Genomic DNA, 25,320 nt, shown 5'->3' with positions numbered 1-25,320 from the left:
TTTACATTGCATTGCTTGCTGCACGAAGCCATCGTTTTCAATTGTGTGTTTCATGGAAGGCACTTAAAATGCCTTGCATCATGTCAAGTCTTTCCTCATGTCCTGCATAGGTGTGGTGCTTGGGCGATGACTGCGCCTTCTAGATGGTGACACTGGCACTGTATTTGTTTCACCAGGTTCCTGCCAGCTTCAGGTTCAGGACATGCATAAGGACCTATGGACATGCGTAAAGCACACTGTACACGGACTGACAGACAGAAAGATGACTGTATGCAGTGTACTAACTCGTCATCCCTTGAATCACAATCGCCTACTGTTCCACTGCTGTGTGGGACCGGTGTTGTAGTTTGCTGGGAAGGTGGGGGTGAGATTGGGTGGGGACGTGAAAGACCTCAGGCTCCCCTGTACGTGGTCCCAGAAGCATTACGTAGGACTTCTGCGTTAACACTATTGTCTCTTAAATAAATGGCTCTGAACTGTTGTTCATGAACACGCTCCTGGAGAACCTTCTGACCGGCTGTTATTTTGGATGGCTATCTTTTTTTTTTCTCGTCTCCCAGCACTGTCTTTAGACGCACATTGTATTTGTGACTTTTCAGTGCCGATGATGTTGTAAATGTCTGCAGCTTTTTGCATGGACATCATTATTTTTTATTTATTTATTTGGAGGGCCCATTACCTTGAGTACGAGAAATTTATTTAGGACAAACACAAAGGCACTCAGATATAATGGGATGGAATATCAATCTTATCTAAAAACGTCAACTCCCTCGAAAATGTGGTATTCCACTTTGATCACGCTTGTTTTTTTATTGGTTTCCCGCTTACCTGTCTCTGTGCAAGCTTTGTCTCTTAAAGTCTACAAAGTCTACAGTTTTCAGCGAGCGCCTCTTCTTATCTACTTCTGTGTCCTTGTCCCAATCGCTTCTTTACTTATGTCACACGTTTACCAACTTGCCCTGTTCCTGACCCTCCCCTAATATAACGCTTGCTATGCTCTAGCGTGGTATTCAGGTCATGCATTACAGAGAATAGACTCCCCAGTAGAAAGAAAGTCATCCCATTGCATAAGTATTCGCCTTTACACGAATTCAGTATCAGCAGATCATTTTGTCGTATGCGTTTCATCTACGGTTCCAATTTCCATAACATACGGTTTCCTTTACCGTTATCTGGTTTCATGTTGCAATTATGGGGCTTTCTGTTTTTTTTTTCTCACAAGAAAAGAAGAATAGGGAAGCACTGAAAACGTGGAGACGAGCAATTTGTCTTGTCAACCTCCACTATGTAGGTAGTGAAAATATTTTTTTCAAAATTGTTGATAGTAAAAATTATTTATGGGCACACAGTAGGGCTTCCCTTGCGAAGACAATGGAATCTGCATGCATAACGCTCACTAAATACAGAGAAGTGTCACAGTGTTTTCAATAATGTTCCTTTATTGGCACATACAAGTTTTCATTGGTGCGAAACTATATTCATCATGCAAGTGTTATGAATGGTCCCGAATTTAAAATGTTTTAGTAATGGTGTTACATCAGTCATATAATATGTGCATCAATCATTCACATCACTGGAGCACCAACGTATTACACCACAGTCAAGAACTGTCAAAGCTGTTGATTACATAGCGCGTAAATAGGCGTCTTGTTATGGCAGAGAGTTAGGTACAGATCCCGACAAAAGTTTACGGAACACCAAATCGACGTATTTCTCTATCGCAGCGACACCCTAGTACCGAACGGGAGTGGACACACTTACTGAGAGGTGCGTGGACTACCCGGTCATTTGTTTGTAAGTCTATCTGCTCCTGTTTGCACCAACGGTATCACTCAGTTGACTATATACATTACTCCGACGTTCCGTAAACTTTTGTCTGGACCTGTACCTCGCGTTGTTCATCGGGGATAAAGGTTGGGCATGCTGGGCATCGAAACAAAGGCAGTTGAGAAAAAACAGAGGCAACTTTCTTCTTGCAATGACCTGCCATAGCGAAATAGTAAACGGGGAGTAAAAAAAAACACGAATAAAACATCTCTAATTGGCACCGATTCATGCAAGAGTATGACTAGGTGAAAATAAAATTAGGTATGGCTGTCATGTTAACGGCTTCCGAAACTAAGTTCCTAATAAGTAGGGCCCTGGACTTCTTCTTCTATGGAATTTTTTTTTCAAAATTTGCATGCATATATGCGGCGCGAAACGAATAAATATAAACGCAATATGCAGGAATATTATGGCACTGGGAATATTGTTCCGGAAGCTTTCGCGTACCTTGAAAGGATATAAACACCCAAATGGTCTTAAAAAAAAACGATATACAAATGAAAATGCACATTTTTATGGCAAGTTGAAACGTAAGTTCACAATACTTTGATTCCTTTATTTTAATCAAGCACAACTAGAACGCGTTGACAACTTGTCACGCGGTCTGTTTTCAGACGTGACATGGTTCTGGGAACTATAGTCGTGCTAGCCGAATCTCTGATTACGTAGCCGAATCTCTGATGACCCCCATTTGTGAGGTAACGTAAGCAGTGACGAAACAACGACCTATGTTAGCAATTTTTCAATTGGCGCCGAAACATGACATAATATGTAAACATCATTTTATAGGGCGATCAATAAAAAAATATACCGAAATATGCAACTATATGACACACAAAACATTATAGATTTGGGTAGATGTGAGCGGTAATGCGTGGAGAAACGTTAGAATAACCGTTAAAATGCAGTTAAAAATATGCATATGACACGAACTCCGGAGCCCTACTTATAAGTTTTCATGGCAAAATGTGGCAATTCATATCTGAAAGTACGTTTCACTTCTCAGGGTGCTCAACAGGGACGATGGCTTTGAATAATGACTCGCCCCAGTTGTGCTATCCCGCATTTCCCAGAAAACACCTAATTAATAAGTTAACTAATGAATTTTACCTAAAAAAGTCGTCCAGTAGTTATCAACGTTTTCCCACAGGACGTCCGCCCGGCACCATAACCCACCTTCACAAATGGCATCCCTGCCGCTCTCACAGCCTTATATTAAACAATTTGTGAAACCGTAAAGACCGTGCCGGTCTTTAACCGGCCGTAAACCGTAAAGAAAAGGAAAAAAAGACACCCTGTAGAATATGAAATGTTCCCATCCTTAGAATCCGCGTGCACCACGTTTTCCGCTCATTTTGATACAACTAACTTTTTTTTTTTATCTGCATGCCTAATGAAACAATTGAGATGCAAATATTAGTTTAGATACTGTCATGTAGTTGCTGGCTGGCATAAGCGACGCAGACCCATATCGCGGAGCACACTTGACAGCTAGCAACACAACAGAGTCAGTTGTTCCTAAGCTCTCCTCTTTTTATTACATAGGCCGCAACAACAGGTGACAAACGCCACAGCGATAAGCAACGCCGAATATACCCTTATCTTGCTTGTATGCATGTTACAGACACCGCACAAATTAATCAATTCACAAAAACATGAGTCCTGGCGTCATACGAATTAATCCAAGCACAATACATTATTCCTTGCTTCATACGAATCTGTAGAACTCTGTAGAATGAAATAATCGTTTTGCCCAAGGTGCACGAACATACAAGCCATTATTTCGTAACACGTCGGTCTGCACTGTTTGTTCCAAAATATTTTACAGTTGCGACGAACTAGGGTGTCCTATTTATCATCTGCAAGAATATAAAGAATATGCAAATTGCAATGCAAAAGAAACTGGCTCTTTCTTCGATGTCCACAGGGCTAGCTCACATTAGTGCTTCCGTATTTCACTTTTAGAGGGAATCCGGAATGAAGCAATAAAGTAACCAGAAGGCAGTGTTTTACGAGTGACTCCATCTTTTCATATCTCCTGTCATTTCTGCCTTTTGCTGGAGTTAGTCGGACTAGTTTACTTCAATCTACTTCGGCACCTATCGCGACTCATCCGGCTGACGGAGTCAGGATAAGGTGAGGCGGGGGGCACTCGGAAGTCGTAGGCAAGGTTTCAAGTGCCGTGGAACGCCCCACCTAAATTAATGATGCGCGCTGTCTGCAGGACACTCGTAAAACTCGGCTTACCTGTTCCTTCCTTTTTAAGCTGAGTGCAACTGGGCACGATAAGATCACATGACCTTCACTGGGTTCATAATTGCGGAAATACTTCGCAGTGTGGAGCGAACCAGGTTTATGTATATTAGGCGCTTCATGTGTGTTTCAACACATGATGTATTATTATACTTATATTACAATCTGCGCGTACAGGTAGTGGATATGTATAGAAATAAGTATTTTTCTCTCCCTTTTTTGTGTTTCAGAGTACAATTACAGGAGTTAGTTTACAAGTGTATCGTACACCGATATCAAAACTATCCATTTTACAGCCCGGCACATACTACGCCTTGAGAAGAGCTTCCAAATCTCCCTGTTGCATTTACTTTCCCTGTGCTTTTCAGACGGTAATGTAATGTGTACGCTGTAACACTCATCCACGCTAAGCGCTTCCAGCCTTTTTCTGGGACGCCGCTTGCAACGCTCTTGCTGTTTAGTCCGTGTGTCCTTGGTGCATAGTACATATGAACACTATGAGAAGCGCAGGATGTGTATACAGAATGCTCTGGTCTTGATGCAGTGTGTGTCACCGACTTTTCGACGATGTAGAGAAGTCGTGTGCTTTGGATGGGGTGCTGGTATGAAAGGATGTAGGGTCTTCAGTGCGGTTCAGCAGGAGGTTCTGCGTGACCTTAAGGTGGTGCCGTATGTAGTCGGCGTTCGGGTCCAATGTGATGGCGTGAAGAAAGCAACGTTCGGCACGGCTCAGTTCTCCACGCTCCACGTAGACAACGCATAGATTGTGCGACCCTTGCACGTGCCGAGGGTTCAGGGACAGGATTCTGAGGTAGCACTGTAAGAGAAGGTCGAAACGGTGACGAACAAAGATTATCTCAGCAAGTTTACTAGGTGGTGCAGCAGCATTGGTCAATGTGTCAGGGATTCTCCCTCATATGATACGCAATAACAAGCATGTAGTATTCAACGAGTGCAAGCAGGACTGGGGCTTACAGAGTTACTTCTGAGCACGTCAACACTTATTCGCGTCGCTCAAGTTGGTGCCTGTAAGAAGCATTATTCTCTATTTCTACGCATTAAGTATCACTTTCGGGACGTTTATTTTTGCGATTAATAGTAATTTGGCGATCCTTGAATCCTTCTACCATGACGTATTTTTCCGCAAAATTTTTGCTATCAACGTTTCACAGTGCATTAAAAAGCGGTAATGCAGTTGTACTAAAACAGTCACTGCACTTAGACGCGTGGCACACAGCCTGATCACCTTCATCAACTAAGTGAAAGGACGCCGCCTATGCCGTTACCTCTTCAGCAGCTTCCAGATCCCTCAAGTGACGCACACTGATGTCTCCCAGGAGAACGAGGCCTTCGATGTGGTTTGGATGATACTGAAACATCGAAACCAAGAAACTTGTCATAACTGCGATGCACTTGGCAGAAAGAATTCCTTCATTGTCTGTGCGCGTGTATTGTTGTGGCCCACTTTGTCATCCTTCCAACTGCCAAATCGTCGATACATTTACAGATCGTGTGGTAGGCTCTACTTGTGTCCCTGATGGAACCAGCGATGTTGATGCGACAGTCTGAGACTGCCCCCTTAGAATACATGTCATGCATACATGTCTGTACTGTGCTTGACACAGTTGAGTATGCGCGATACTGAACACAGTCAAAATTCTGTTGTTGTTGGCTGTGCGTGGCGAAACACACGTAATGGAGGAGGCGTACATACCATGGAAGCGGAAGCGAAACTTAACTGGCCATTTCAGCAATGATAATGGCGGATTTACGATTGCGTTTCTCAAGGTCACGCCGCGTCCCAGCCGCTTTACGGGAACCCTTTCGTGGCGTAATTCTCAAGCACAGAGAGGCAAACGCTTTTCATCAAGGCAGTGGGAGCATGCGGGGAGGGATGCAACCTTCAACAACGACGACGGCGCAACACGATGCGCAAAACCAAGCAGTTCCTTTTCATTAGTGTCCGCGCTACGAAAGAATCCCCAGTCGCCGGAAGCGCCCATGGTCCAGGGAAAATGGCGGGCTCCCAAACCACATGATCTCCAGGAGCCACGCGCACCGTTCAAGAGCAACCAGCGTGAAGAATCATGGACGAAGTGCGCACGCGCAGACTGACCTGCTTTACCTTTTGTCCTCAGGTTTGTCGTCTACTGTTGCACCCTCTCCCCCCAGCTTCTTCTGTTTTTCTTCCGCGCTTGTTGCAAAATGACGTACGTGTTGTGCAATGCAGACGAACGAACAGTGATGGCGGTTGATAGGGGGAGGGGGATATACATTATAGGGGGTATACATATTACAGTAGGTTGGTACATTTATTATATTTAATTAGAGCAAGTTGGTTGATATCGCAACCAATGCTCCATCAACCAATTAGTTGATAGAGCAAGTTTATTTGTCGTCACGACTTGTTTCCGGAAAGCTACAGTATGGGGCGTCTTTTTTTAGGTGCCACAGATTTTTTATTAAAAATCTATGAGAGCCCCAGATATGCCGTTTGTGCGTCTAACATACCTGGCCTGATGGACATCTTCCCTAGCCGCTCGCATCAGCGTTCGGTCACTAATTCACTAACGTCCCGTAACTAACTTATTAACTAATAAACGAATTTTGGGAAATACTGAGATGGTATGATTAACGACCGTCGTTGTCGAAAGCTACTCCAGGTGTCAGCGATTTCGAAATGTTTCTGTGCTTCAAGATACGAGCACTTTTTGCTTGCTATGTGCATGAGCCGCAATCGAATATGCGCGCTCAAGTTGCGCCGGAAGGGACGTTCTCTATTTTCCTTCCTTGCTAGTAAACTGTATATCGTCACTCATGCGTGTAACACCCCGTGCTGGGTCGCGTGTGACCACGGGACTGTGCGCACATAGGTTGAACACAATCCTTTCGTAGATAGTAACTCCGGATACGTGTAGGTTGCGTCGTTTGTGCAAGGCTACGCAATGATACCCTTTGATGGTTCCGGAATTGCCGTCGCTCCACGTCTCTAACAAACGAGTTAGAAGAATTTCTGTAAGCGCGGGGTCCGTGCTTATCCCTTGTCTATGTACACGAATACTCTGCGCGTTCAAAATCGCGATCTCAAGTTCGATGTTTTTAGTGTCATGTCCTTTGCGAGCGTGGTCAGTGACGGTTTGTATGCTTGTTGAGTTGCTGGAACTCGTTCAAAAAATATCTGTCTAGATTCGTTCTGCCACGGAAGAAATTGTGGTAATTGTTGGCATTCGTAATGAAGAGGTCGTCTACTGAGGTAGGTCGGAACAAGGCCAAGTGTACCAGACGCTCCGGATGGATTTTCTCATACGCGTAGACAACGTGGTCTACATGACGCTCTGGTCTGAATTTCTGTATGGTCATTGCACTTGCCTATACGAGGGGAAAGTGGACGCGCCTGCACGCTGGACCAGTCCTCTTGCAAGTGTCTACGGTTGCAGTCCGGTTTCTCGGTGCAGGAAACATTGGTGACACGTCCTCCAACTTTTCGTCGCTGTAACCGCCGGAATGCGAAGTTTCCTTGATAGTAGTATTCAGTCTGGTCGTAAGAGACCGGGGTTCACTACGTTCCTAGCAACGACCCCCCAGGCCCCTAGCAAGGGCCAGGCGCGTGTGGTCCGTTCCTGTATTTTTTCCCGCTTATCGGCAGAAGGTGCTCGGGTGGAAGGCTGCTGCGGTGGGCGGTGCGTGTCCGGAGGGCTGCGTGCGCGGTTACCCTCTCACATTTTTCAGCCTAGGCTGACTTCTTTCGTCGTTTTTCAGCCTGGGCTGACTTGAATCCCAAATTTCCCCCGCTACAACAGGTGTGCAGTAAGCGGTTTACATGCAAATGATAGCCATACACAAAAGTACAAGTGAAAATATATTTATCAAAGTCATTAGTGTCGGTAATTATGTTATGACTATGTGTGAAGGAGAAAAACTTAGCCAAAAATCTTATGCAAAAGAAACACAATACACGTAACAAAAGTTATACTTATTACAGGCATGATGCAATAGCATTGAAGGGGTATCATACATCAGGGGTATCATACATCATGCACAATATTTTTTACTAGTGATAATCATGCAAGTTTTCAATTAAGAAGATAGAGTAGCACATTTTAATCAAAGAAGAAATTTTTAATCAATACAATTACAATCAAAATGAAAATTTTTATTATAAAAAGTCTAACATTATTACACGTGAGCACCATAGCGGAGTTTTAATTACAAAGTTCTGATAGGATGTATATAACTTCAAGAACAATAGCTGGGCCGACTTCGTTCGCAATTTTTTCAGGTGGTGCGTGAATGGTTTACATGCAAGTAGGCGGGTGAGGGGTTGTCCAAGTGCCTACCAGCGAGCCGGAGAGCTGTGCATGCCCTTATCGTTCTGTATTTTTCCACCTGGGCCGACTTCTTTGGCTATTTTTCCGCCCGGGTCGACTTCGTCCCCAATTTTTTCAGGCGGTGCGGTAGGCACGCAAGTAGGGGCATGCACAATGACAACACCCGGGCCAGCTTCACATCTTTTTTCACTCTGGGCCGACTTCATTCGTATTTTTTCCGCTACAACAGTTGTGCGGTGGATGGTTTATATGCAAGTATAGTAAAGCCAAATAGTGGCAGGAATTATGTTGTAACTCTGCATGAAGGAGAAAAAACATTAAAAAAGCAGAAGAAACGCAATACACATAATAAAGACTATGGTAAGCTAAGTTGAATATTCCAACACGACACAATTAATCAATTTCCTATGACGAGAAACACAATCAACAGCTAATAGAGAGCCAAACCAATGCATCATCCAAACAAGAGATACACACTGAAAAATTGAAAAAGAATCTATCAAAACGATAAACATGCACAGATGAATAGCAGAGAAACACTCTAAACGGCTCTTCTGCCAACATATAAACAACACAGGAAAATATTATCGAAACAAACTATCAATCATTACAAATTTAATAAATTGAAATGGAAATAATCTATCTTTGCATTATCATAAAATCCTTGCAACCTAATCTAGTCGAAAAATATACAATTTTCGTCCTACTCACGCACTATAAACATTACCTTGACGGAGATATCCAACACATGCTGTACAGACAAGCTTTACACAGTACAGCCAATCTATGCTACTTGAGCCCGGTGTGGTCACTCTCTCCCTCTATACAGCCCAAAGCGAAGAATCCGCACATCCTTTGTCATTCTACGGGGTGGGGACTCTCTCTTTCTCTCTTTCACATTCTTTCACCCAAAATGAAAATATTCTTAGGACTGGTGTACAGAGGCGAAATTTTTTATTGATTAGCTATCGCAAATAGACGTTAGAATTATTCAATTCTCAAGAACACAATAAGAATTCTATCAAAACAAACAGTAGCACGCCAAAAAATCTAAGAACAGACCTCCATGTCAGTGCAAAACGGTTTAGAGAAACACTATCTAAGCAAACGATAAATATTATCGATGGAAAAAATATTCAATCAAAATGAGAAATGTTGCATTTAACGTATTTCAAATCAGACACAACTATTATGCATACATTATTCTCAACTCACAAAATATCAATCGAGAGAAAGTCAAATTTATTCAATGATAGAAACAATACTCATTCGAAAACGAGAATCAAATTTAATTACATCATTTTGTGATAACTTTGCAATAGTAATTTCTACATGCAGAAGCCACAAACAAACAAGTCATCTGAAATACAAATTAATGTAAAAGTTTGCTACAGCGAAAATCAACGCACACAACTTAAAAATGCTTTCCCAACTAGTAGAATATTTTTATTAATATTAATCGAGTGATCATCTGAAGCAAACTCAAAGCAGTAATTAATTTAGGCAAACACTTTCTGAACAAGCAGGGCGATACATCACAGGAACACATCTCTTTCATTCAGGACCCACTAGAAAAAAAAAGTGAGAGAGGGAAGCTGAGCTCCCATACACTTTCGCCAAGGTTACGCCCGCAGGGAATAGGGGAATCCAACAATGGTCTTGGTACACCATAATTGAAAGCCATAAACTGACTCCTGCAAGTCAAGTTAGGGAAGGAGGGTCTCTAGCACGTTTAAAGCGCGAGTTTTTCTTATTCATCACATCAATTTGCAAATTGACTTTCATAATTCTCAAGACAGGTGGATATTAATAACATTCTAAACCACATAATAAATAATAAATTTTTAATAAATAAAATTAGCACTGATATGATTTAGTTAAGTGTAGAGGCACACTACAAAACAGAACAGACAATTGCTCAACATTGAAGAGATGGACGGATTTTTTACTCGTTACCATAAGTCATGGGAAGATGTGACAACAACTATGGAATTATCGCTGCATTTCAATACGTCCTTGACATTATCGTATTCAGAGATATGGTACAAATTATGGAATTCAAGGTGCAAGAACTTGTATGCCGAATCTACAATAGTTATAAAAATATTTGCATGTGAACATCGGAAGGACCACTGGGATTGATGGTGGAGTTTTTGAGGTTTGCTAACGAAGAATTGAAATAAACTAGACCAAATGTAATTGTAATCATTGCAATGGGCATTACATTAATCAAGAAAACAATCAGATCAAATTATCATATACAAGCAGTGTATATCGCGCGATTCATTACGGGTTTGTTGAAATTACACCTAACAGTTGAAATGGAAAATACATAAAAAATCTTATCACGTGATATATTCCACTAGAGCCTTTACACATTTATTTTCTTCTACCAGTTCTTTGCAATGATGTCGAATGAACAGAAGTTCAATATTGTCATGCAAGGTCTGATGTATCATCACTTACTGAAACTCAACAAACACATAAATTGCGGTGGACCACCGGACGATTTTCATCTAATACTCTCTTGTACGCCATTCAAGAATCTTCATACAAAGAAAGGAAACATCAATAAGAGACTGTGCAAGTTCATCACAACAAAGTGCAAGTTGTTGAAGGAATACAAAAACGGCGACAACATATCGCCTGCATTAATCAATGCTGGATTCAATCGCCCAATAACCAGAATAAACTATTTGATGTCTTCGGAATTCATCAATCAAGACAACAAGCGAAAACTTCAGAGTTTGGAATAGAACTAATTTATCGAAATAAACAAGTGTATAGCTGAAATAATAAATGTATTCTTTGTCATCAATGTAGTGTATTCTACACATCGCAACGAAAACAGCTTATTAGTATGATTAGATTGAAGATTGCTAAGGAGACGTTTATTCCACACTATGTACAAGGATCTTCGCATGGAATCAGCGCTGGCAATCAAAGAGATTTGTCACGACCACATTCTATACAACACCCACATCCGAAAGAAAGAATTGAAGAAGAACAATCGCTAATTGAAATTTAGAGGCATGTTACATCAATCTTTGTTTACAAAGAGGATCACTAATGTTTTGCAAAAGCTTATTTTATGAATTAAATTGCACAGTGTGTATATTTTCTCAAACAGTTGGACAGTTGTCATTATATGTTGAAAGGAATCTATTATCAAATGACACGATGCAAGTGATGGATTTTGCAAGCATGACGCGCAGGCGGAGTCTACAATTTTAATCATCGTAACACACGTCACACAATTGCATTCAGATTTTGGGAGAATCGAATCGGACAACTGTCATCAGAAATGTTTAACCACTATACAATGAAGATGAGCACTATGCATAAACACACTGGAAGATATGTAAATTATAATAAGTAAATATTACTTTTGCAAACTTAATCAAAGCAACACACATAAACATAGATCCAATTCACAAAATGTACCTGAGGTTGTTATGAGCCATACTGAAAAACTATCAGCCTAATCAAATGTCATAGTATATGATGCACTGCAAATGGAAAGGGCATAGTTTAATTTTAGAAGTTTTTAGCTCATGATGAGACAAAATGCAAACTCCACACCAAAGATCATTTTCTTGTTTAAATTTTCAAAGTAAAAACTGTACACTCTTTCTTACAATTTTTATAAGGATATAAATTAAAAGGCTGCCTATATAGTCACACATTGTATACAAGATAGTTGTTTGTGCATTAATTGATAAAATTTATCTGATCACATTTCACAGCAGTGGAGACTATCACACATCAGTAAGTGTTTAACTAAAATTTGAACGGGTGTACCGCAATTTACGAACTGAGTTGTAGAAAGTGCAATTTCACAATACGCAAGCTTTAGCTGGCTCACTTTGACACGCGAAGGTTTTAAGAACTCTTTCAAGATGACAGAGAATTTAATCGAATGGATTGATATTTTCTATATTCACTATAACGTAATGTGAATTCTCTATGTAGTGGATATTAAAAGTTATGAATATTTTTGCGAACGAAGTTTACCTAAAACTCGAAGAAATAGTCGCCCGCGTCGTCGAATGCGTTTCGGCAGCACGCCGGGCAATGTTTCCCGGACACCATTCCGAAACTGAACGCGATTCGGCGCCCGACGCGTTAACGCGGCACCCTACGCGAGCGTGTTGCTTTCTTCCGGAAACGGGTTCGTCGACGCAGGTGACCATTTCTTCAAGTTTTAGGTAAACTTCGTTCGAAAAATATTCGTAACTTTTAATATCCACTACATAGAGAATTCACATTACGTTATAGTGAATATAGAAAATATCAATCCATTCGATTGAATTCTCTGTCATCTTGAAATAATTCTTAAAACCTTCGCGTGTCAAAGTGAGTCAGCTAACGCTTGCGTATTGTGAAATTGCACTTTCTACAACTCACTTCGTAAATTGCGGTACCCGTTCAAATTTTAATTAAACACTTATACCCCTGTCACACGGGATGACTTAGTGTCATTTTCGTGTAGTACACTCCAACCAGCGAATGTCACTTTCACTACGTGCTTGCTACACGGCTTAAGTAAGTGTCACTTATGGCAGTGATGGCAATTACGATAGACAAGAATAAACGGCGGCAAAATTTTTAGGTATGCTCCACAATACCTTCCTCAAAATGTTTTTTCTTTAATTTAGAAACACCTCCCATTAATCTTCTTCCAACATTACACAAATTGGCCTCAAACATGTTCCACAACAAAAATGGCCGCCGCCGGACCGCCGAGACTGCGAAGTTGTCATAGGCTGTTAACGAGAGTAATGATATGTTTTTTGGCACCACCTCGTACTATACTTAAATAAAATAAACACGCTGTTGAAAATACTCGTTTAAAAATGTTGTGCTGTCGGGACCTCTCGCTTTTTTTCAATATTTTTACCTATGCCACAAAGCCTGCCGTCGAGGCTACACACTTTGTCAGCCGAAGGGAAGTGAAGTGAGTTTGGGGAACTCACTAAATCGTTAGTGCACTTTCTGCCGAGTGTCACTAAAATATGTCGTGTGACAGCACACGAATGACATTAAGTGCAAGTGTCACTCGCTGAAAGTGACACTAAATTAGTCCGTCTGACAGGGGTATTACTGATGTGTGATAGTCTCCACTGCTGTGAAATGTGATCAGATAAATTTTATCAATTAATGCACAAACAAATATCTTGTATACAATGTGTGACTATATAGACAGTCTTTTAATTTATATCCTTATAAAAATTGTAAGAAAGAGTGTACAGTTTTTACTGTGAAAATTTAAACAAGAAAATGATCTTTGGTGTGGAGTTTGCGTTTTGTCTCATCATGAGCTAAAAACTTCTAAAATTGAACTATTCCCTCTCCATTTGTAGTGCCTCATATACTATGACATTATGATTAGGCTGATAGTTTTTCAGTATGGCTCATGACAACCTCAGGTACATTTTGTGAATTGGATCAATGTTTATGTGTGTTGCTTTGATTAAGTTTGCAAAAGTAATATTTACTTATTACAATTACATATATATGCATAGTGTGAAGATGAGCATCTTCATTGTATAGTGGTTAAACATTTCTGATGACAGTTGTGTGATTCGATTCTCCCACAATCTGAATGCAATTGTGTGTCACGTGTTACGATGATTAAAATTGTAGACTCCGCCTGCGCGTCATGCTTGCAAAATCCATCACTTGCATCGTGTCATTTGATAATAGATTCCTTTCAACATATAATGACAACTGTCCAACCGTTTGAAAAAATATATACACTGTGCAATTTAATTCATAAAACAAGCTTTCGCAAAATAGTAGTGCTTTGTAAACAAAGATTGATGTAACATGCCTCTAAATTTCAATTAGCAATTCTTCTTCTACAATTCTTTCCTTCGGGTGTCGGTGTTATATAGGGTGTGGTCGTGTAAAATCTCTTTGATTGCCAGTGCTGATTCCATGTGAAGATCCTTGTACATAGTGTGGAATAAACGTCTCCTTAACAATCTTCAATCTAATCATACTAATAAGCTGTTTTCGTTGCGATGTGTAGAATACATTACATTGATGACAAAGAATACATTTATTATTTCAGTTATACACTTGTTTATTTCGATAAATTACAGTTCTATTCCAACCTCTGAAGTTTTCGTTTGTTGTCTTGATTGATGAATTCCGAAGACATCAAATAGTTTATTCTGATCATTGGACACTTGAATCCAGCATTGATTAACGCAGGCGATATGTTGTCGCCGTGTTTGTATTGCTTCGACAACTTGCACTTTGTTGCAATGAACTTGCACAGTCTCTTATTGATGTTTCCTTTCTTTGCATGAAGATTCTTGAATGGTGTACAAAAGAGTATTAGATGAGAATCGTCCGGTGGTCCACCACAATTGATGTGTTTGTTGAGCTTCAATAAGTGATGATACATCAGACCTTGCATGACAATATTGAACTTCTGTTCATTCGACATCATCGCAAGGACTGGTAGAAGAAAATAAATGTGTAAAGGCTCTAGTGGAATGTATCACGTGATAAGATTTTTTATGTATTTTCCATTTCAACTGTTAGGTGTAATTTCAACACATCCGTAATGAATCACGCGATATAGACTGCTTGTTGGAGTTTTGAGTTTGATTTGCGATTTTCTGGTGCAAAGATATAGACTGCTTGTATATGATAATTTGATCTGATTGCTTTCTTGATTAATGCAATGCCCATTGCAATGATTACAATTACATTTGGTCTAGTGTACTTCAATTCTTCGTTAGCAAACCTCAAAAACTCCACCATCAATCCCAGTGGTCCTTCCGATGTTGACGTGCAAATATGTTTATAACTATTGTAGATTCGGCATACAAGTTCTCGCATCTTGAATTCCATAATTTGCACCATATCCCCGAATACGACCATGTCTAGGACGTATTGAAATGCAGCGATAATTGAATCGTTTTGCAGCTCCTCCTTTTCGAAGCAGCCTTTTATCAGGTCCTCCCATGGTCCTCAGGTCCGTCCATCTCTTCAATGTATAGCAATTATCTGTTCTGTTTTGTAGTGTGCCTCAACATTTAATTAAATCATATCAGTGCTCATTTTATTTATTAAAAATTTATTATGTGGTTTAGAATGTTATTAATATCCACCTGTCGTGAGAATTATGAAAGTCAATTTGCAAATTGATGTGATGAATAAGAAAAACTCGCGCTTTAAACGTGCTAGAGACCCTCCTTCCCTAACTTGACTTGCAGGAGTCACTTTATGGCTTTCAATTATGGTGTACCAAGACCATTGTTGGATTCCCCTACTCCCTGCGGGCGTAACCTTGGCGAAAGTGTATGGGAGCTCAGCTTCCCTCTCTCACTTTTTTTTCTAGTGGGTCCTGAATGAAAAAGGCGTGTTCCTGTGATGTATCGCCCTCCTTGTTCAGAAAGTGTTTGCCTAAATTAATTACTGCTTTGAGTTTGCTTCAGATGATCGCTCGATTGATATTAATAAAAATATTCTACTAGTTGGGAAAGCATTTTTTGGTTGTGTGCGTTGATTTTTGCTGTAGCAATACTTTTACATTAATTTGTATTTCAGATGACTTGTTTGTTTGTGGCTTCTGCATGTAGACATTACTATTGCAAAATTATCACAAAATGATGTAATTAAATTTGATTCTCGTTTTCGAATTAGTATTGTTTTTATCATTGAATAAATTTGACTTTCTCTCGATTGATATTTTGTGAGTTGAGAATAATGTATGGATAATAGTTGTGTCTGATTTGAAATACATTATATGCAACGTTTCTCATTTTGATTGAATATTGTTTCCATCGATAATATTTATCGTTTGCTTAGATAGTGTTTCCCCAAGACAGAGTCCCCACCCCGTAGAATGACAAAGGATGTGCGGATTCTTCGCTTTGGGCTGTATAGAGGGAGAGAGTGACCACACCGGCCTCAAGTAGCATAGATTGGCTGTACTGTGTAAAGCTTGTCTGTACTCCGTGTGTTGGATATCTCCGTCAAGGTAATGTTTATAGTGCCCGAGTAGGACGAAAATTGTATATTGTTCGACTAGATTAGGTTGCAAGGATGATTTTATGATAATGCAATGATAGATTATTTCCATTTCAATTTATCAAATTTGTAATGATTGATAGTTTGTTTCGATAATATTTTCCTGTGTTGTTTATATGTTGGCAGATGCACCGTTTAGAGTGTTTCTCTGCTATTCATCCGTGCATGTTTATCGTTTTGATAGATTTTCAATTATTTTTTCCTTTGTGTATATCTTGCTTGGATAGTGCATTGGTTTGGATCCCTATTAACTGTTGATCTTGTTTCTCATTATTTCCTTGCATGTATCTATTGTTTATTTGTGGATGATGCACCATTCAAAGTGTGTCTCTGCTATTCAGCGTTAGCTCTGTGCTGTATTAAATATGTCATGTTTCTCGTTTTGATAGATTCTTTTTCAATTATTTTTCAGTGCGTATCTCTTGTTTGGATGATGCATTGGTTTGGCTCTCTAGTAGCTGTTGATCGTGTTTCTCGTTATTTCCTTGCGTGTGTGTGCTATTCACGTCATAGGAAATTGATTAATTGTGTCGTGTTGGAATATTCAACTTAGCTTCCCATAGTCTTTATTATGTGTATTGCGTTTCTTCTGCTTTTTTAATGTTTTTTCTCCTTCATGCAGAGTTACAACATAATTCCTGCCACTATTTGGCTTTACTATACTAGCATGTAAACCATCCACCGCACAACTGTTGTAGCGTAAAAAATACGAATGAAGTCGGCCCAGAGTGAAAAAAGATGTGAAGCTGGCCCGGATGTTGTCATTGTGCATGCCCCTACTTGCGTGCCTACCGCAGCGCCTGAAAAAATTGCGAACAAAGTCGACCCCAGGCGGAAAAATAGCCAAAGAAGTCGGCCCAGGTGGAAAAATACAGAACGATAAGGGCATGCACAGCTCTCCGGCTCGCTGGTAGGCACTTCGACAACCCCTCACCCGCCTACTTGCATGTAAACCATTCACGCACCACCTGAAAAAATTGCGAACGAAGTCGGCCCAGCTATTGTTCTTGAAGTTATATACATCCTATCAGAACTTTGTAATTAAAACTCCACTATGGTGCTCAGGTATAATAATGTTAGACTTTTTATAATAAAACTTTTAATTTTGATTGTAATCATATTGATTAAAAATATCTTCTTTGATTAAAATGTGCTACTCCTTCTGCTTAATTGAAAACTTGCGTGATTATCACTAACAAAAAATATTGTGTATGATGTATGATACCCCCTCAATGCTATTGCATCATGCCTGTAATAAGTATAACTTTTGTTACGTTTATTGTGTTTCTTCTGCATCAGATTTTTGGCTAAGTTTTTCTCCTTCACACAGAGTCATAACATAATTCACGACACTAATGACTTTAATAAACATATTTTCAGTTGTACTTTTGTGTATGGCTATCCTTTGCATGTAAACGGCTTACTGCACACCTGTTGCAGCCGGCAAAAAATTGCGATTCAAGTCAGTCCAGGCTGAAAAATGACGAAAGAAGTCGGCCCAGGCTGAGAAATGTGAGAGGGTAAGAGCGCGGACACGCACCGCAGTAGCAGCCCTCCACCCGAGCGCCGCCTGCCGATAAGCAGAAAAAAATACAGAAACCAACCACACGCGCCTGGCCGTTGCTAGGGGCCTGGGGGTCGTTGCTAGTGACGTAGTGGACCCCGGTCAGCTACGACCAAACTGAATACTACTCTTGGTGCTGCTTGGAAGTCTGTGTCGCAACTCTGTAGCGCTCTGCTCTAGTACGTTTCCTTCCATTTTCGATCCTCTCTTCTTCGGTAAGAGCCCGCTCTAACTTTTTGGGCAGCACCATGAGTACCTCAAGTAGCACACATTATGATTTCGGAACGTAGTTCCCGATGTGTAAGTAAAGGAACCGCGAGGTAGCAGTCGATCCCTCAATGAGTTTAAGATCGCACAGCACGGCAGTCGCCTTTCGCCTGCGTATCTTTTAGGGACCCATAAACATGCTTCGCGTACGCCATAAATGGACGCTATTCGACTACATTTCTTTTCCCTTACGGAGGCCATAAATTCTTCTTTTTTTTTCCGTACGGCGGTTATAATCTTTGTTTGTTTATTTTCCTTTCGGAGACTATAATATTTTCTGCGCCCATGGTCCCCACGATTTTCGGCGCAGAGACAAGAATTTCTGAGGAGCAAGCACAGTAGTGCTGTCACATTAAAAAAAATGAGCTGGCAGAACGTAACACGTGTCACACCGAATGGTCTAGTGAACATGGAGAACGGGGAGACGTGGACTACAAGATTACATTGTGCATAATCCCCTCTGCTTTGAAAATCTAAATACTCTGTGCTAGCTACTAACGCCAAATACACAATAATATATATATATATATATATATAAGCAGGAAAAATGAGAAGACGACAAAGAGCTTACAGGAAAACACAAAGGGGAGTTTATTAACACATATAGGGATAGGGGTCGACGTTTCGGCAGTCAGCGCTGCCTTCGACTGCGCTGACTGCCGAAACGTCGACCCCTATCCCTATATGTGTTAATAAACTCCCCTTTGTGTTTTCCTGTAAGCTCTTTGTCGTCTTCTCATTTTTCCTGCTTATTTCATTCTCGTGGTCAACCGCCCTCCTAGGCTTCTAATCTATATATATATATATATATATATATAATCTATAATAATTTTCGAGGGTACAAATGTGATATACGTACTTTACTAATGTCTACAAGTCGGAAGCAGTGCCATACGATTGCATAACACATTTTTGCACATCAACCAGTTACTTTTCACCTCTACAGTCGCATATGTCGTCCTAGTCATACCATCTCAGGTGTCGCGAGAATTATCAGACATCACTACTCAATTTTTCTTCATGAGTCCATCGTTTCATGGAATTAACAATCTGTATCATCATTTAAGTGCACCATATACTGTTTTACAGGGATGAGCACGCAACACCTCATTCTTGACGTGCACAATCACCTCGGACAAGCCAAATATAAGCATGCGCATCGTGTAGTCAACGTCGGACCAGGTATTCTCAAATATATCCCTTAGTTCAAAACATATGGAAGAACCTGTTATGTTGATGATAACTTTTCTTTCTGTCTTTTCTGACTTTTCGAAGAGCGCGTTCGTGCACTTCTCCGCGCAAGAAATATGTAAACCGAAACCGATTAATTACTCGGAAAAAAGATCACCAAGTGTCGACGCGTTCTTTTTGTACAGGGTGTCCCACCGAAAAAGGGCCAGGGGCTAAAGGAAAAACGGAGTGCTACACACAAATGGAACCAACTGTACGTGCTTGGCAGTTGTGTGGTCTATCAAAAAAGATTTTTTTTCATTGCCCCTTGTCAATTAATTATCGGTAATTTATTTTCTAACTTTTTAATATATCGGTTTTACGTCTCTCAGATGTCAATGAGGAAGTTGTAGTACATGTAGAAAAAGAGGCAACTGAAGTGGTTCGACTTTGCTATGGCTTCTGGTTTCGTTTTTTCCCAGGTTTAAAAATTGGTTTCAGAAACCGGGCGCACGACAGAGCGCTCCCCATAATTCGGCGCACGCGCGCGACGATTGCAGTGCACTCTGATAGGTGTACCGTGAAATAGGTGAAATATCTTCCTCTTGTGTGACGTGGCCCAAGGATGGCATCCAAGCGCGAATCTCAAGGTCGACGTACGTCGGAGGGCGCTGGAATCGTCGCGCGCGGGTGCCGGATTTTGGGCAGCAATCTGCGGTCCGCCCGGCATCTGAAACCAACTTTATAACCCGCGAAAGAAACGAAACCACAAGCCATAGCGATCTCGAACCACTTCAGTTGCGTCTTTTTCGACGTGTATTACAACTCCTCGATATGTAAACTTCCTCATTGACATCTGAGAGCTAAACCCGATAATTAAAAAGTTAGAAAATTAATTACCACTAATTAATTCACAAGGGGCGATGACAAAAATATGTTTGGATAGACTACACAACTGCCAAGCATGTACAGTTGGTTCCATTTATGCAGAGCACTCCGTTTTTCTTTAGCCCCTGGCCCTTTTTCGGGGGGACACCCTGTGTATGTATTTTTTTTGTTGTTGAAGGTTACATAAAACAGTGGTTCCGTCAGCGTGCAAACCAAAGTTTAAAAGTTACGATGTTTATTTAATTAGTGAGCGTATGCAAATGAGCCAGTCACTACTCAGTTCATTGCTAATGTACTAAGGATCTTTGTCAAAAACAAAGTTCTTCGATGGCGCAACCTGATTACGAATTACACAGCCTCGAGACATTCGTGAAACACCTGCTATAGCTAGACAACAAAGCACATTAGAAAATACACATATGTTGGTACACAGCACGAACCGGCAAACGTTCCTCCATTTCGCTCTCGGGCTTCCACGTGCTCGGACTGGCGTACTCCAAAGGATTCCCTGCGACGTTTTGACGTTTTTTTTTTGTGTGTGTGAGGGACTTCAACCATATCCTCAAGATTCGGCGACTGCTCTTGATGCACGACTGCTCAAATTGTGTGCAGACAATGATGACGTTGTTTGAAGTGAAATTTTCACAGTTGTGAATATTATCGCCAGGGTGATACACATACACACACCGAAGTTTCGGTTTGCATGCCACTGCATGCGACAGTCCTTTTAAAGTCAGCATATTCGTTAACAAAACATGTGAATCGACTTCCATCTCTGGTTGCGTGGCGCTCCGCTTTCAATGTGTGGACTACGTTATCTGCTGTCGGAGATATGCCTCTAGTGTTACTAATACGATGAAAAAAGATACGCTATTTGTTGGGCACACCCGCACGCTTTCTTGGGAGGTCTATTAGATCACATAAGCAATATAAATACATTCTATCGCTTTGCCATTCTACAGTAACGCACAGGACGACACTGCCTTCCAAATCAAATTACGATCTAATGACTGTGGAATTCAAGTAAAGGCGTTAAAGGAGCATGGACATGATATTCAAGCTGTCGAAACACCGCTCGCATTTCATGAAATGGGCCGTGAGATGGGCCATGAAAAGCATACACGAAAAATACTTCGACTCGAAAGGTCCCACTACAACGCAATTTAATCGTAAAACACGCTGCCGTGAGGGGAGGTTTCACGACTGCATCTCCAGGCCACTCCTCCAGTCCTGTGACGTCACCCCGGCAATGCGCCTAATTGGCTGCGAAAAATCCGCCTGCTCTCGACGTGCTATTCATTCTAGGACATCAAATAGGAAAATAAACGTTTCGACAATGGTATTTGTTTACCGATGGAACGCTAAGATGGTTCTTTTATCATCATAGCGTGCGCCTACGAATCGGGACTACGTACCGTACGTACGTCGCCATCGGTGTCTCATATGTGGCGGTGTTCAATGTGGCACTTTGCGTTTGATGCGTCTCTCCTTTTCGCTACAGTGAATCGAGATAGAGCCTGTATAACTGCCCGTACACGTGTGTCGCACGAGTGTGTGCTTCATTGGGGAGGCCTACAGTTATGCCGTGTGGAATCCGAGGCTGCGCAAATGTAAAAAAAAAAAGAAACGAAAGAGACACGCCGTTCTCGCTTGCCTTGATTAAACGTGAGGTTGTACAACTTGCATTGAACTCCGAATACACAGTCTACATTTCACAGAGACTGATTATGAGTCACCACCGAGCGTTGTGAAATCCGTCGGCGTCAACTTACGAATCTGTCTGAAGCGATGTGTTGCTCCGTTTGGGACTCCATGGGATCATATCGGGGGAAGCGTGTGTTAGAAGAAACTATGAAAAACAACGCAGCAGACGACGCTCCGACCTCCGCCCTGTCAGCCGTGTCGACGACGAATCCCGGCTGACGTCACTCCGAGATCCTCCCTCTGAGTCGATGCAGGTATAGGTGCTCCGTCACACCTGACGCGCGTCTCTTCCCAAGCAGCACAATGTACTGAAAGTCGAGTGCAATAGGGGTGGACGGGTAGGTGGAAGGCCTTGAACAGAATTCTGAATGTAAAGAACATTGATAAGACACATACCGGCCACCCCTATTGCACTTGACTTTCAGTACATTGTGCTGCTTGGGTTGGCTTGCCACGCGACGGAGATCTTCGCGCGAGAGGGGAAGAAACGCCTGCCGTAGGCGCAATATGTTCGCTACGGCGGTATGTATTGCGTAAAAACATAATACAGTAGTGACAGTGTTGAATGCGGTCAAAGCGAGAACTTTGTTTCTCCCCACTTTCCATGCTCCTTTCAAATGCTTGGTACGAATGAGTTTTTAACGACTTTAAATAATGTATCAACCGGGCCAATCTATCATGTTAATTCAAGTTGAAGCCATCAGATATTCTCTAGTTCCATAGAGCTCACTCAATGACTCGTGTTCAACCGCTTTTTAGGCCATTATGATATTCAGCGTTCCAAATACCGCATGTCCCGCACTGGGCTTCATCACCACGTTTGATTCCATGAGACACTATGTTCACTCATGTTAGTCTTTACCTTGAGTAACTCTCTGAGAAACCCCATGGCCTCCATTGGTCTTTCCTGATCCGAAAGGAGAAGGGCCAGATTGAAGAGCGCACTGCGCTGTCCAGGATGCGCCTACACAGAGGGCAAGAAAAAGATTATTCCCAGCATTATGATGCCTTACAAATATAGGGGCGTCTAAATTGTATTACAAAGTACGGACATGTGCCTCGTAGCATATGCTTACCCTTACAGAAACGTGTGTCACCGTTCTGCGGAGCTTATTTTTAGCATGCACTGTAATCTTTGTGTGGTCTGTACATTCCACATTCCCATGTAGCAGACCCACAGAAATTCTGCGGCCATTCTGTAGACTTACTTTTGGTTGCACCCCCTGTAGAATATGCCCATGTCCTGTATATAGACGGTCTGCCCGTTGTGATCTCTAGGCGATGCTATATTTAAGCACCCTCAAATATTTGGTGACACCCCCTCCAACTTCTTCCTCCGCACCCCCTACAGTGGGGGAGGGGGCTTGCTACTTCAGCTTTAGACAGTTGCCGGTAATGGTACATTAAGCTGGTATGACGTAACTGTAACAATGATACCCTCCAAAACATCGCGCTGCTTGTAATTCTAAATAAACTAGTGTCAGAACTCTGCTTAAGAACATAATTATCATGAAGCCCCTAATTAAAACATGAATGCCTCTCAGTGCATACCCCGTGTCCCGCTTCGTGACAGGCGTCATTTGCTTCTTTTGGCGATTGAGATCAACCATAAAGTGTGGATAGCTCGCTGTGCAACAACAACAATTTTATTTTTCAGATGACGAATGGGTAGTTTCACCGCCGGGCGCGATACTCTATCCCACTGCTGATGGTGATATGGGGAATGAAATAACGAGCCTCTCCACAAGAAGGATCGAAGTCCTATGGTGTCCAAAAATGTCAAAACTTTGTGCTCAATGTCAAAAATACGCTGTGCAGCCGTCTATGGAGGTCTTGCTTTGCAATTGTCACAGCAGTGTCCAAGGTAAGGTCTGGCTCTAGTAGAAGGCGACTCCTGACGTCCTGAGTCAATGTATTCTCCACCAACTGGACACAAATCATGTCCTCAGCCATGGCCTCAAACTAGCAGCTCACGTTAACGGTCCTTATCGCCGTGACAAATTCTTCAATCGATTCACCTGGCTGTTGCGCTCTTGCACGAAATGTACCGTTCAGTTTAGGACTGGTGAGTAGAAACGCTGTAATGTCTGCAACACAGTAGCGCAGACGTCGTCAGTCTCGTTGTCGATCGATGAAACAGTTGTAATCGGTAAAGTAGGGCATACCCGCTGTCCCTCAACTCCAAGACAGTTTAGCAGAATAGACTTGCTACGTGCCGAGGCATATTCCGTTCCACCGCACCGTTCGTGAGCAGCTCTATGCAGTCCCCAGAGGCAATGGCAGAAGGACTGGTTGAGGATACAGGTTCATCGTAGTAAACTGCGTAAAACTGTTATGCCTTTATTCAGAGAGGGACAACTATCTTGCCGTAATGCCCATAACAGAATGGTGAGAGTATTCGCTCTGCGCGAGCCATGTCCTTGTTCCACCTGTCCTCTTCCGGGCGTCCGTCGATAAAACGCAATAAAGGAGCTCCTCAGGCAATGAGTACTCATGTGTTTTGCACCAAGATAAATCAGGCTAAAGAACGTCGCCGTCTTGGTGCTAAACCCTGTTGTCTTTCCAGTCGCTTCACTGATGTGCCTATACATCGTCCTGTTACATAGTCATCGGACCACTCCAGTGATTATTGAGACATTGAACATGCCATAAGGCGTGTCAGGGAGTATGCTCTTTAATACGTTCAATGAACATTAGTTTAAAAGACTGCTATCGTGGCAGAGACATTACAGTCCTGTATGAACCTTCTAGGAGGTACTTGGCGTCGTTGAGCGAGTTTGGAATCCTTTGATATGTTATGCAATAGAGGTTACAATGTTTCATAACTTTCCAGCCAGTTTTCTTCCTAAACCTGATTAGCACGATCTGCTACAGGACAGCGCAGGCATTCAGATACACAAGTGAAAAGCGGCATCCGCTGAATGTTGCAAAATATATCGAGTTGAGAAAACGCAGTAGACGATTGGAAGGCGGCGCCTACACGTCTCGTTTAAGTGTGCCATGCACGCCTTTCTTCTTACTATCCAGTACGTAGTAGACTGTAGAGCTAAAAAAAGAATTTTGCACTGGTACTTTTGCACAGCACAAGCTCAGGTGATAGAAAATGAACCGTCTTCGGTAGCTCAGTCGGTAACGTGCTAGCTTGCTGAGCTCAAGACCGCGGGTTCGGTCCCGGCGGTAGCAACGTGGGGGAGGTAAACGTTGCTTCCAGCACCGTGTGTCGGAGACTTCAAGGCGCACGTCAAAAGAACCACAGGTGGTCCAAATTAT

The 25,320-nt window shown here is 41.8% G+C and overlaps 1 protein-coding gene across 2 annotated transcripts in view; it reads right to left on the bottom strand.

Moving 5' to 3' along the window:
• Positions 1-1,427: 1,427 nt before the first annotated feature.
• LOC135385165 (protein O-mannosyl-transferase Tmtc3-like) overlaps positions 1,428-25,320 on the bottom strand; it is a 246,876-nt gene continuing 222,983 nt past the window's right edge. For both annotated transcript variants that reach the window (XM_064614347.1, XM_064614348.1), the window contains 3 exons: positions 22,913-23,014; positions 5,367-5,450; positions 1,428-4,897 (listed from right to left, as the gene is read on the bottom strand). In XM_064614347.1, coding sequence (XP_064470417.1) covers positions 4,631-4,897; positions 5,367-5,450; positions 22,913-23,014 — 453 coding nt within the window. In that variant the 3' untranslated portion in view covers positions 1,428-4,630. The remainder of the gene's footprint in view (positions 4,898-5,366; positions 5,451-22,912; positions 23,015-25,320) is intronic.

This window comes from Ornithodoros turicata, chromosome 2 (genome assembly GCF_037126465.1).
Source record: "Ornithodoros turicata isolate Travis chromosome 2, ASM3712646v1, whole genome shotgun sequence".
Taxonomy (NCBI): Eukaryota; Metazoa; Arthropoda; class Arachnida; order Ixodida; family Argasidae; genus Ornithodoros; species Ornithodoros turicata.
This window is presented reverse-complemented; position numbering and strand designations above follow the sequence as displayed.